Source organism: Perognathus longimembris, chromosome 2 (assembly GCF_023159225.1).
Source record: "Perognathus longimembris pacificus isolate PPM17 chromosome 2, ASM2315922v1, whole genome shotgun sequence".
NCBI lineage: Eukaryota > Metazoa > Chordata > Mammalia > Rodentia > Heteromyidae > Perognathus > Perognathus longimembris.
Genome location: NC_063162.1, coordinates 82492192 through 82505801, shown reverse-complemented (window position 1 = coordinate 82505801; position 13610 = coordinate 82492192). Strand labels below are relative to the sequence as shown.

The 13610-nt window shown below is 38.4% G+C and overlaps 1 protein-coding gene across 1 annotated transcript in view; it reads right to left on the bottom strand.

Annotated features, from left to right (window-relative positions):
• Positions 1-1066: 1066 nt before the first annotated feature.
• The window catches only part of Lancl2 (LanC like 2), a 37592-nt gene continuing 25048 nt past the window's right edge, over positions 1067-13610 (bottom strand). The window contains exons 5-9 of the mRNA XM_048339593.1: positions 12962-13108; positions 11514-11696; positions 7258-7434; positions 5459-5531; positions 1067-3443 (exon numbers count right to left, since the gene is read on the bottom strand). Coding sequence (XP_048195550.1) covers positions 3349-3443; positions 5459-5531; positions 7258-7434; positions 11514-11696; positions 12962-13108 — 675 coding nt within the window. The 3' untranslated portion in view covers positions 1067-3348. The remainder of the gene's footprint in view (positions 3444-5458; positions 5532-7257; positions 7435-11513; positions 11697-12961; positions 13109-13610) is intronic.

Below are 13610 nucleotides of genomic sequence, written 5' to 3'. Positions count from 1 at the left end.
TACACTCAGATACAAAAAAGAAAAACAAAAACCAAAACCTGAGGCCTGTAGGTGTTTTTGGTTGTAAAAATATCTCAACAAACATAGTACCTTCTGAATCCAGACCCCTCTGCTGCATCCTCTGCTCCCTGCTTTGAAGCCTAGCTTGCCATTATTTCCTTCAAAACACTTCTTAGTTCATACATCATTTTGAAACTCTGACACACTAGGAACCTTCTTTAATATGCACACACATATGTGTAACTATGTACAATTTACTGGGCTTATAGCTTCCTGGATATCATGCACGGCCCCAGCCCTTCTATATACTCAGCCTCTTCCCAGACTCTGAGACTCATGAAGGGCAGAGTGCTTAGAAGTTGTAGCAGGAAGCCTAGGATGATGTAGGGATGGTTTATGAAAATATTTCAGGAAACTTGAATGCAACACTTAGATCAGCTCTTTAAAGTTAACAAAGCAGCCGACAGATGTGAAAGTCTTACTAAGTTAAAAATGGTTCCAATGGTTCCAATAGTTTCATGATTCTGCTCTGCTAAGAGAGTGAGGGTTGAAGATAGCAGAGACAGAAGCTCTGTGGGCCCTGCTCTTCCACTTTCTAGTGATCTATCTGCACATGGTAAGTCGGAGGCTCTCTTATGGCTTCACGGTTTCCTTCTATTTCAACACACAAGAAGACTATCAAGTACAATTGAGAATTGTTAGGACCACCAGTAAGAACCGTCTGGGTACAAATGGTGACTATTCCAGGAATGAGCTCCAAGGCCCTGGGGATGTCACTTTCTAATTTATAAGAAATGCCAATAGTATTCCCCTGGTTGTCATGAAACAAAGAGCCTGCCACATAAACCAATCTCAACATACATGACGGTTATTATCATCATTTAGCTTTTGAAAGTCTTGAAAAATAAAGGAGAATACTAGTATATTAACCTACAACTTGAGTATCCTACCATGAGTAACTGCACACTTTCAGTGCAAAATGAATCTTCAGAAGGGTTGTCAGTGCTTCTAAGTTACATCACTTACAAGCAAACAGAAATGAAAGCAAATGAAGATTCCATAAGTCATCACCACAAAACTGACGTTTACTAACAAAACCAAAGAATCCCAAACACTTTTTATGGACATTGGTATGATTCCTTCAGATTTCAAAGTGCAAATACATATTTTAAAAATCTGAACATGTTTCAGAGAATACAATTGTGAATACAAATACATCAAAAAAAATGAATGTGAGATGTTCTGGAATCTGATCTCAAACACTTATACAGCCATCTGTGAACCCTCAGTCCTCAGAAGTGAATGCCATTTCTGCCTCTAAGGGATGGGAGCTGGAGCTTCTGTCATGTAGCAGCTCATGTCACAAACACATGAGGAGGTGGGTTAAGGTGGAAGAACAGAACTGTACATCAACTGCTATCTAGTAGTAAGTATGAAAGTGATAGTTCAGCTGGCTAAAAAAATCTGTAAATACAATCTCTCCTGTTTATTCTAGCGGTATTTATTATTCCCCCAGTGTGTTGGTCAGAGAGATCAGTATTTGTCAAACATGCAATGAGTGAAACATTTCCTGGGAGACATTCAGATAACCACAGTCACCTTCACTGCTACTGGTCATCTGGACACCTTTGGCCACCACTGGAGTCCCACAAGTTGCTTCTTCCACAAAAACAAGGGCTATGCAGGAGAACTTCTAGGGACTTCCCCTGATAAATGAGGCAAACAGGACATTTTTGAAGTAGGTGGGGCATGTGTTATCTGGATAAGACCGGATAGCATATGAAGTCTTCTGCAAAAACAGTTCACCTCATCTTTTCATGGCTTACTCTGCAGGCAATGGAGTGTTGGACTGCCCTGAACAGTGCATTAGCAGGCTGAGGAGTCAGTTAAAGCATATCACAAGGACTGATACTGACAGAAGTCAAGAACCTAATGTGAAAAGAAAATAATTTTGACTTAGAACAAAGGGTGTCTCCAGTGAAGAGAGAAACTGGTAGTCACATGTTTAGGATACCAGAAGCACAAACTATCTTGTGGTTAAGTAACATTCTAAAAACTGCATATGGATGGAGATGTGTCTTCTAAATTGATACTATCTTTTCTTTTTTTTAAAAAGGAGTGGAAACTAGATTTACAGATACCTAGACAATCCTATGGACAAGGATTACACAATCCTAGAAACCTAACTTGTCTTTTATGAAATATGCCTTACTTCACATGTGGAGTACTTAGAACCTCCTAGACCATTTGTATCATGTTGACAAAAATCTACATGATAGAATCACTGATGGATTACTAACCCAAATTGATGCCTTTAAAGATATTTAAAAAATGTCATCCTGGAATATAATCTTCTTGCATATTACATTCCCCACATCTCTGAGTATAGACTAGTGCTTTTGTTTTTTTATTATCTAAAAGTGGATGAAAATAAGGAATATTATTCCAAATTTATACTTTGATCACTTACTAAAACTTGACAATAAGTCTCATGGGGAGGACATGGACCTATCTGGAATATATTTATTGATTTTATATTTTAACATATTGATAAAATTAAGGTAGAGTCAGAATAATACATATTTGGGTGAATATTCTAGAATTGCCAACATGTAAAAGGTCCTTAAAAGTTACTCTCAGCACCACAGAGTCCATTTTCCAGGGCACTATTTGTACTACAAGGAAACCTTTCAAGGTTACACATGGTCCCTAGGGCCCCTTGCAAACACCAAGGTGAGCACATGACACAGAGGAAGCAGTGTCTGACTGCAATATCCATTGGTGTTCCAGCAAATACCCTTTTGCCTGCCATTTCTTTTCAAGTTTTTGGGAATGGCCCTTCCCTCATGTTCTTCTGAAAGGTTCACATAGAAAATGCTGGCAAAATATTTTCATTAAACTATTTCCTGCAATTCCTTTTTAGATGTTTAAGAGAGACATCCCTGACTATTCCCCTGCATATCAATAGAGACAGCACCCCAATTTATATATTATATACAGCATGGTGTGGCTGCCACTCTATACTGGTGCATGCTCAGCTGAGAGCTCGTATGGGAAAAAGGACTTTCCATTTAGAACAAGTTATGCCTATAGGCAACAAACACCAAGGAACATGCACACTACAAGGAACCTGTACGTGGAGAGTTCATATTTTACACCAGGGAGGGAATGCTGTCACAAAATGCCCATGGGATGCTCTGACTTGGGGACTTCTGCAACAAAAAGGGGCCCAGGAAGGTGTTTTCTTTTTATTGTCTTTCAAAATTCACAGTTGGTTCTGTGTCAGGCACTAAGCAATCTGGTGACTTTTGGTCCAATGGGTATTTTAGTTGTCTGTTTTGCATATTTTTAATCCTTCTGTAAAGAGCCAAGTTCAAGTGCTGGAAATCTTGATGTCCCTGGTTCCAAGATGTCAGAGAGAAAGTGAACAGCGCCAGCCATGCCTGCAAAGCAAAAAGTTTCTTTTAAGAAACAGCCTATGAAACAAAGTTTTCAATCATTTCCTCTACCAGGGCTGTCAGGATATTGAGAAAGGTGCTAATGACATTTAAAAATTACTTTACCCAGCTGAGATCATGTCTGTAATCCCAGTCACTTGGGCGGCAGATACAAGGAGGCTCATGGCCAACACAGGTAACCCAGGCAGGTGGGCATGTGACTGGAATCTATAGGTATAATGATCTTTGCCTAAGGCAGACTTTGGGTAAAAATGTGAGGCACTTATTAAAAACAAACAAAACCTAAAAAGAAAAGGGGTATGTTTTGAGTGGTAGAGCATCTACCTAGCAAGCACAAGACCTTGAGTTCAAATCCAGTGCAGTCAAAAGATAAAAAAAAGATTTCAATTAAACAAAAATAAATCCTTACACTAGCATCCAACAGGCAATTATGCCTATTTTCTTCACTATCTTTTTCTTTCCTGGGGGGAGGGGTTGCATTGCATCTTGAAGCATTAAGATAACATTTCAATACCTTTATGAACAAGTTGAAGATGTGGGGCTAGAGTGTGACACTTCTCTAGGTTCCATTCCCGGTAACACAAAGAGAAAAGTGAAGGATGTGGCCAGTTATGATATTTAAATACAGAAAACTTTTCTTCTCAGAGTTTTTACAGCCTCCATCCAAGGATCTGTATTTTATGGTTAGGTTCTCAGAAAAGTTTTCAACCAGTGCTATCTGCTTTCATTACAATCCCCACATCAAAACAGGGCAATAGGGGCTGGGAATGTGGCTTAGTAGTAGAGTGCATGCCTAGCATGCATGAAGCCCTAGATTCGATTCCTCAGTACCACATACACAGAAAAAGCTGTAAGTGGTGCTGTGGCTCAAGTGGTAGAGTGCTAGCTTTGAGCAAAAAAACCCCTCAGGGACAGTGCTCAGGCCCTGAGTTCAAGTCCCAGGACTGGCAAATAACAAAAACAAAACAAAACAAAACAAACAGGACAGTAGTTAAGCTACAGGCTTCAAGTGTGGTTGACAGGAGCTTGGGAAGGATGTGGGTGGGGCAAACTCCTGCATCAATTCAGGCCTCCAGGTGGGTCTCCACTAAAGTCAGAGTGATGCTTTTCTGCTGCAGTTTCCATTTTCTTAGAGTTTTTCTTTTGTAACAAAATGTACATACAACCAAACACACAAATCTTTTTTTGGGGGGGGAGGGTCAGTCACGGGGCTTGAACTCTGGGCCTGGACACTGCCCAGCTCCCCCCAAGAAAGAAAAAGATAGGATTTAATTGAAGATAGGATTTATTTTTGTTTAATTGAAATCAATATTTTTCATGAATATATACATAAAAATCTTTAACAAAATATTAATAAGTAAAATATGGCAATATATAAAAAGAACTGGAAGTATGGCTGTTTATTTCAGAAATACAAGATTATACTCATATCTGAAAATGATTCAATAAAGTACACATTATTAATAGGCTAAAGAAGAAAAATCTTATGGTCATAGTAAATGGTAAGAAAAGGCATTAATAAAATTTAGTATCAATGTAGTTGGTATTTTAAAAATAGTATTCAATCATTACTTCGCACATTTACTTTGAGATAGTTAAAAAGTACTTATGAAGTAGCTGAAAGTTGTTATCAATTTATCCCAACATAAAGTTCTTTATTGCCCTTTGATTTCTGTGGCTATACACACACACACCCCAAAATTAAGTTCTTTCCATAGTAACATTTTGTTCCCTGAATTATATCTGTCTCTCCCATGACTGAGTAGCAAGCCCTCCAGGCTCTGTCTGCTATATACTGAACAGAAGATCTAAAAACACTTGGAAGATACTCGCAGAAGCAAATAGGTAAGATAAAGAGATTAGATAATCTGTTCACTATTTTATTAGCTTTGAAGTTATTAGACAAAAAAGATAGAATGGACCAGTGTCCTCAGAGACAGGATGACCCATTCATTGCATATGCCCGAATGTATACATCTATGCCCATTTCCCACGCATACCTTCAAAGAGGGAATAGGGTCTGTCAGGAATACGGCACCCATGAGCTCCATAATCAAGACACCATTCTGCAAACTAAGAAGAAAAACATTGTTGTTGTTTTTATTAAAAATAGAGCTTCCAGCTGGATAAAAGGTAATGAATGAGACATTGCAATGATTACACAAGAATCAAGAGAGGCAAGTTCCAGCTATGCCGTTCCTAGGGAGGGCTGAGGCCTGGTGAGTGAGTTAGGCACCTCTTCTTAATGATTTCGTCATCAGTAGGTGGTATCTGCTCAAAAAAACTGTGGAGAGACTGAAGTAGATCGCTGTGACAACTCAACAGTTTGTCCCTTTCTGGGTACCTGCCTCTATAACTTGGTCTTTCAGAATAAAAAATCCTGGTTCAGAAACCACTTTTACACCTGGCTGCTGGCTCCCCCTGGACATCTTCTCTGAAGCAACTGAAAAAACTCATAGCTTTTCCCACAGCCTGGGCCATCTTTAGTTACACTCCTGGAAAACATAATCTTAATCGTAGCTCTCTTCTCCTTCCTCAGTTGCCATATAAACTGCCAGTTGACCATCTTTCACCTTGAAAATGCCTTAGTCTGGAACTTTTCTTTGAGTTCTTTGACCTTTACTCCTATTTCTTCAATCTTCCGTCTCCCATCTCTTTTCTTATATCCCATCTCTTGTTTTCTATAATCACCTTCCCTTTCTTGTTACGCTAACATCATTTTACATTCTTGATGAAAGAAACTTAACAGTAACAGTTTAAAATGGAGTGTTACCCACTCCATTCTTCAGAGAAGAAGTATAGTTCTAATGTAGTGGGCTAGAAAGTGGTATAAAAGGAACTAGCAGACAGTATTTCTAAACTTAGTTGGGGGGAGGGTGAGTTTGATTTGCAGTGGGATAGAAAACCACTACAGGGATTTTAAGCAGAGACAATTGCAGATTATCTATACATTATCTCAGTTAATTCTTGGAACATTGTTAGAAGGTAGGTAGTAATACTTTTTCCATTTTACAAATAAGGAAACTGAGGCTAGAAGAGATGTACCTATAGCCATAAAAGCTAATATATAGTACAGATAGCAATTCTTTTTTTTTCCTTTATTGTCAAAGTGAAGAGCAGTTTCATATGTAAGGCAGTGAGTACATTTCTTGTTCAACTTATTAACTCCTCCCTCATTTCCACCCCCCCCCCGCCTCCCCCAGCAATTCTTTTTTTGTTATTTTTAAGCAGTTATACAGAGTGCTTCAATTCAACATGTCAGTTTAGAGTACGTGCATGAGCAGATGTTAATTCTAACCAGACAATGGCACTCCAAAACTTGTGTCTTTCAGAGGGCATTTATATTTGTTCTCCTCATTTTATAGACATGGACACCACGGTAGAGAGAATGTTAGGGCCAAGGCTGTGACAGAAGGCACTACAGCAAATGTTTGCTGGGTGCCGTGGCTCACTCCTATAATCCTAGCTACTCAGGAAGCTGAGATATGAGGATCACAGTTTGAAGCCAGCCTGGGCAGGAAAGTCTATGAGACTCTTTTTATTTCCAAATAACCACCAAAAAGCTGGAAGTGTGGAAGTGGAGATGTGGCTCAGGTAGTAGAGTGCTATCCTTGAGCCCTACCCCCCCCCCAAAAAAAAAAAAGTCAGGGGCAGCCCCCAGGCCTTGAGTTCAAGACCCAGGACTGGTAAATAATACATACAATTAAAAGAGGAACAAATTCAAGCACAAAGAGAAGTTATGTTGTTGGATTCTGTTCTCAGGAGTTTAAAAGCTGTCTGTCTGCAGGGGTCCCCTCACCTTGCAAGCTCGATAGAGGTACTTTTTATCCTGTGTGAGGTGGTAAAGGGAGAGGAAGGAGTACCCATTCCCAGCAGTCCCGTGGCAGATCCCATAGCCTTTCCGGAGCAGACCTCGCTGCCAGATCACATCACTGCACTCCATGGCGTCTTTCAAGTATTTTTCCTCCTTAAACACCTGGGAATAAAAGCCAAAGCAATGTTAGCAAGAAGTTATCATTGAAGAGGCAGCAAAGTACCTTTCCTTTTTCAGTAGAAAATTATACAACATTAGGGAATCTCCTCATGAAAGTAGAAGCTTTTGGATTAATGAGAAACATATACCTTTTGGGGGAAAAGAAAAGAAATCTGAAATGTCATTGGTGGAAAAACACAAACAACCAAGTACCTACTAGCTATACAGTATGATCTCAATCTGTTAGCTCATTTCCCATCCTCCTATTTTGTAGTTTTACAGAAACAATTCTAAACTGAGCTTAAAAATTAATATCAAAATTACTTCATTTCTTTGGTAAGGTATTATCACAAACAAATAATCCATATATCTTGAGATATCTACAGTTGTAAACTTTTTGCTCTCTTTGGAGACAATCAAGACATCAATGATTCTAAAAAATCTTGTTGCTGAGGAAAGAATGCCCACCATTGTGGATCAGGGTACTTATCAACAATAGCCAGAGGACCCTGTACTACAAGGGTCACTGAAGTCTGTCATCACCTAGCACAAGAAAACCTGTGCAAAGCTCTCTGCTGGCCCAGCATGGAGACTTCTGAGTTGTTCATATGGATAGCTGAGGAGACAAAAAGTGCAAATGACTGGCAAGAGGAAGCTGTGTGTTTTCGCCTTTTCCCAGGTTTCCTTTAAAATTTTCTTCTTTTTCCCCTCACATCCTAGTCCTTCTCTCAGAATCTGTTATTAATAATCGCCATCTGCTTACCTCATGCCATTCTAATGTCAATGAGTTTGTACGATGAATTAGAAGAATGAGGTTACAGAGATGATCTACTTGGGTAGCTGATAGGATACATCTACCTGTGACTGATCATACGTGACATCTTGAACATTGGGCTAAGAAGGTTCTGAGGCTTAGAAGAAGAAAAAGGGCATGGAGTATTTATCAGTGTCTGCAGGAGTAGAAGGAGAAAAGGCATACCTAATCACCAGGGAGATTGTTCCCAAAGCGAGGGTCCCAAAGCAAGAGCTCTTTTCTTTGTCATGAAGGCAACTGAGTTGAGCTCTGAGATCAAACTGAGTCTGAATCTCAATTCTGTTACCTTTTAACTGAGTGACCTTTGACAACTTGGTTTTCTCTGTGTTTTAGTTTTCTTTTCTTTTTTTTTTTTTTTTTTTTGCCAGTCCTAGGCTTTGGACTCAGGGCCTGAGCACTGTCCCTGGCTTCTCTTTGCTCAAGGCTAGCACTCTGCCACTTGAGCCACAGCGCCACTGCTGGCCATTTTCTATATATGTGGTACTAGGGAATCGAACCCAGTATACGAGTCAAGCACTCTTGCCACTAGGCCATATTCCCAGCCCTGTTTTAGTTTTCTTAATAATAAAAGGATAACTTTTCTTCATCTCAGTAGCTTGGTGTGAGGATTAAAATGAGATGAAGTACAAGAAGCTCTTAAAACAGTGCCTTGCATTGTAATGAGTGGTAACTACTTCCTAGCTATAATTAAGTATTATTCAATATTGCCATGTCAGCCTAAATGTTTCATCTTGTATCTTGGATGCTTCATCTTACGCCCATTAAAACTAGTTTATTTTTGCTCATCCTAAAGAAATACTTGGTCAAAGCTAACAAGTTTGAAAGATACTGTCTTAGGAGGTGTGTCCTGAAATAATGTAATGAATAATGCTAGCCTTAGAGTAAATCAATCTGATTGGCCCAATTCCTGTGGTCACCAGAATAAAATAAGGGTAAAAAGAGAAAATTACTACATCTGTTTGTTGGTTCTACTTCCTTGCTAAGATTGAGGTAGCTGGGGGTTTTGCCCAATAACATGAGGTAAACTTGTTTCCCATTCTTACTTTCATTTTGTGATATGCTTATGAAAATCTACTTTAATAATGAGACATTTAAGAAATTAAGGATTAGAGGCAAAAGCCCTCAGATTTAACCCAAACTAAATGCCATTAAAGGACTAAACTTATCAATGCTGGGTATTGAAGAAAAAGCAGAGGCACAAGCTAAAGGTACAGAAAACATACTAAATAAGAGTAGAAAAATCCCCAAATCTTGAGAAAGAGTCATCAGTTACCAGGAGCTTTTAGGACTCTATATAGACACTATTAAAAAAAAAAAAGAAGAACCAAGCTGAAGCACATTTTATTAAAGATCAGGCATACAGAACAAGGGGAAAAAAATAAAAAAATTGAAAGCTGGAAGCAAGAACCTAGACAGAGGCAAACCTATCAGAATAATATCAGATTTCTCAATCCAAACTTTAAAAGCAAGATCTATTTCACTTTTGAAAGAAAATAATTGCCAAGCTAGATAAACATATCTAGCAAAGCTATCATTCCTAATTGAAGGATAAATAAAAACCTTTTCTGACAAACAAAAGGAATTAATGACCACTATAGCACTGTATAAGATACTTGAACAAATCCTAGATTCAAGGCAGAACGATGAACAAATGGATCCTGAATGTGGAAGGAGCTATATGCATATTGAAAAAAGAAAACTTCAAACCAAAGTTAGTCAGAAGAGACAAGGCAGGTTATTTCATATTAATAAAGTCAGCAATAAACCAACAGTATATAACAATTATATATGTACTAAATGTCAGTACACTCAATTTTATAAAGCAAACACTAATGGACATAAAAGCACAGATAGGTCCCTCAAGAGAATAGTGAGTGACTTTAATACTCTACTCTCACCAATAAATATGTCCAGATAAAAAAGAAATAGATAAGAAAAATTCTGAGGAATTAGACTAAATGATCTACAATTTCTTTGAATATTAGTCATGAAGGGAAATTAAAATTGTTTCAGGTAGTTTTCTTTTTATTTTTACATACTGTGAGATCCCATTAAAAACCTCTTTTAAGAAAAGGATTAGTAATGGGAGCTGTAGTCCAAAAGTATATGACCCAAATAACACCTCCAACCATGGGAATGAGTCTCTAATGTTTTAATATTTGAACATACCGCCCCTACTCAAGGACTCTGCTCATGGCTATTATTTTGCATCTAGGCTATGTTTTGCTTTTTATAAAGTAACTAATGGTCATGCTGGCCTGGCCCATGTTCTGCTTGCTTGCACAAACACCACCTGCGTGTGGTTTTTGCCTTTAAAAATGCAGCCTGACTGAAACTCGGTACTGTTCTCACCATCTTGAAGGTGAGAACAGATGCTTCAAGATGGTGAGAACAGATGCTGTGCAGCTGAAATAAAGACTCCTAAACCGATTGATCAGTGTTGGTGAGTTTGTTGTTGTGGGTTCGAGGACCATCTGAGTGGCCGGGATATAACAGCACAAATATGAATTTTACTCCATTCCATTTCTTCTCCAAAACAAAGAGAACTTGCAAAAATACACTGCTGATAAGAAAAATTATTGTGGTTATAGTTTTGATATATGAACAACACACATCTAAATTAACTAATACAAATAAAGATGAATTAAATAAAAATTAAAATTGTAAAAGGAACATTGCTTTCAATTTACATAACAAATCTTAGTCCCACACACAAATGAGTAGTATTATTCACAGTGTACAAAAATATACCTATAATCTACTAGAATTATTCATGGAGGGTACCACAGATATGCAAATATTTGCATCAACATTATCTCTTAGAAATAATTTTATAACAATTTAACAAACATTTTATAAACAATTTTATAAGTTCTTGAATAACTGAAATATAGCAATAAAAGCTTGTTATAAGTCATATAAAATGTCAAAGGAAACAAAAAAAATCATTAATACTGCCTGCCATATTGTTGGGTACTCATCAGAGTGAAAAAGCCTCACTATCCTGTCTTGTGTGTTATCTTCTACACACACATAAGCCCTGTTAAAATACACACACACACACACACAGGCAGCACTAAACGTGGTGGTGATGAACAGAGATTGCCCATTTGTTTCATTCAACAGAGACTGACCTTTTGAATTATAAAAGCATTAATTCCTAAATCTTTCATATGCAAATAAATGGGCTTGCCAGAATCAAACTAAAGCTTGAAAGTAAAACTTATAATTCTGTCTGGGTACTTACAGTCTTATCTGAAACACTGACCTTATAGGCCTGCATGAGCATGTGGATGACGCCGGGGGCACCGTGGCACCAATGAACCAACCTATCTGTTTCATTACTTAATGAAGATGGATAATTCCCAGATCGGAATTTTTTGTGGCGCACATAATCAATACTAGGTTTCACCATTTCTGTCAAGGTTTCTTGGTCTACATTTGCTGCTGGCTGGAAAGAAAGAAAAATAGAACAAGTTAGTTTTACTGAATTATTTTTAGCCACTGTATCATGATTAACTTAAAGGATCAATTATTTGGAATATGGAGGAAAAGATAAAGTTATAATTAATTCAGTTATCTGGTATTTAATGGGTTAGGCAAAGCCTTTTTTGTTTCTTTTTGAACTGAGTTACTAACCACACAGGCTACAGCTGTAACAAGGTCTGTTTGACTATGTAGACCTTTTGACTTCTGCTCCTAATTCTTCCTCTATTTAAATTTAATGCTCATGTCTGTACCTTCAAGATGGCTGAAGATGAACTGAAGTACTGTTTTCCTGTGGCATGCTTATGCCATATAATACATCTCCTTTCTCTGTCCTTCATTGTGTCTCTCTATTTGGTGTGCAGTGGTGAATGCCCAAACCAGATACATTCCTTTCCTAATAAACTTTTCCTGTCACCTCCACTACATGTCACTTCTTGCTTGAATTCTCTCTCTGGACACAAGAATTGAGGAAGATAGCTGCAGTGACTCTCCTGTAACATTCCTTGTCCAGAAGGTAGTTCTAGACTGTAAGGCTAAAAGGATAGGTTGAAGTCATAATGTTTGAGCCTGTCTCCTAGTAGTGTCAACTGATAATTTATCAGTAACAGGGATGACTGAAGGACAATATCAAAACCATAGCAATAATCTCATGAAAAATTTCTAACAGAGCTGAGAGCTCTGTTGGGGAATTTAAGATGAAGTTTCTTCCTCAAAATCAAGAGGCCCTTTACACTCCCAATAAGGTATTTTTCCCCCCCAATAAAAGAGTTCGTACTTCAATCAATCACCAAGAAGAAAAATAATAGAAGACAAGTAATCTGGCATAAAACCACATAGAGCATGCACTTTTTTTTTTTTTGGCCAGTCCTGGGCCTTGGACTCAGGGCCTGAGCACTGTCCCTGGCTTCTTTTTGCTCAAGGCTAGCACTCTGCCACTTGAGCCACAGCGCCACTTCTGGCCGTTTTCTGTATATGTGGTGCTGGGGAATCAAACCGAGGGCTTCATGTATGGGAGGCAAGCTCTCTTACCACTAGGCCATATCCCCAGCCCCAGAGCATGCACTCTTATGAATTCACTTTAGTATGTGAAGTGGAGGTAAGCATCTTTGACTCAAAATTCAGTTCAGCCTGGACAGTTTGTAGGACAAATTAAATTCTCCATTTATATTTGATCTCATGTATTGTAATATGGTTGCTGATTTAGTATTTCAGAGCACTATTATTTACCTGCATTAACATGTAGTAGATTCCAGCCATGCCATGAGCTGCTCCAACATATTGCTTCCTGTGCCACTGATATAAGAGTGGGCAGCGCTCAGCTTTTCTTTCATCCCTTGACAAAGTCTTACCCGATTCAATAATAGCATTGACTACCTGCAGAAACAATGAGATTAACACAAATCTAAACATCTTAAAATATCTGCATCTTGGTTCTGGTCTAATTAATAATATGTGCATAGCAGACAAATTGTTTTTGCTGAAAAGTACTGACGCCTTACTTGAGCCCATGAATTAACTAAAAACAGAAGGAATGCTTGGCATCTCTGCCTCCATCAGGGAGGAAGGAAAGGAGAAAGTGTGTGTGTGTGTGTGTGTGTGTGTGTGTGTGTGTGTGTATGTGTGTGTATGTAGCAAGAGAGCAAAAGAGAGTGACAGAGATTAAATTTTTTTTTTTTTTTTGCCAGCCATGGGGCTTGAATTCAGGGCCTGTGTGCTGTCCTTGAGCTTTTATTTTGCTCAAGGCTAGCGCTCTACCACTTTGAGCCACAGTGCCACTTCTGATTTTCTGGTAGTTAACTGGAGATAAGAGTCTCATGAACTTTCCTGCCTGGGCTGACTTCAAACTCAGATTCTCGGATCTCAGTCTCCTGAGTAG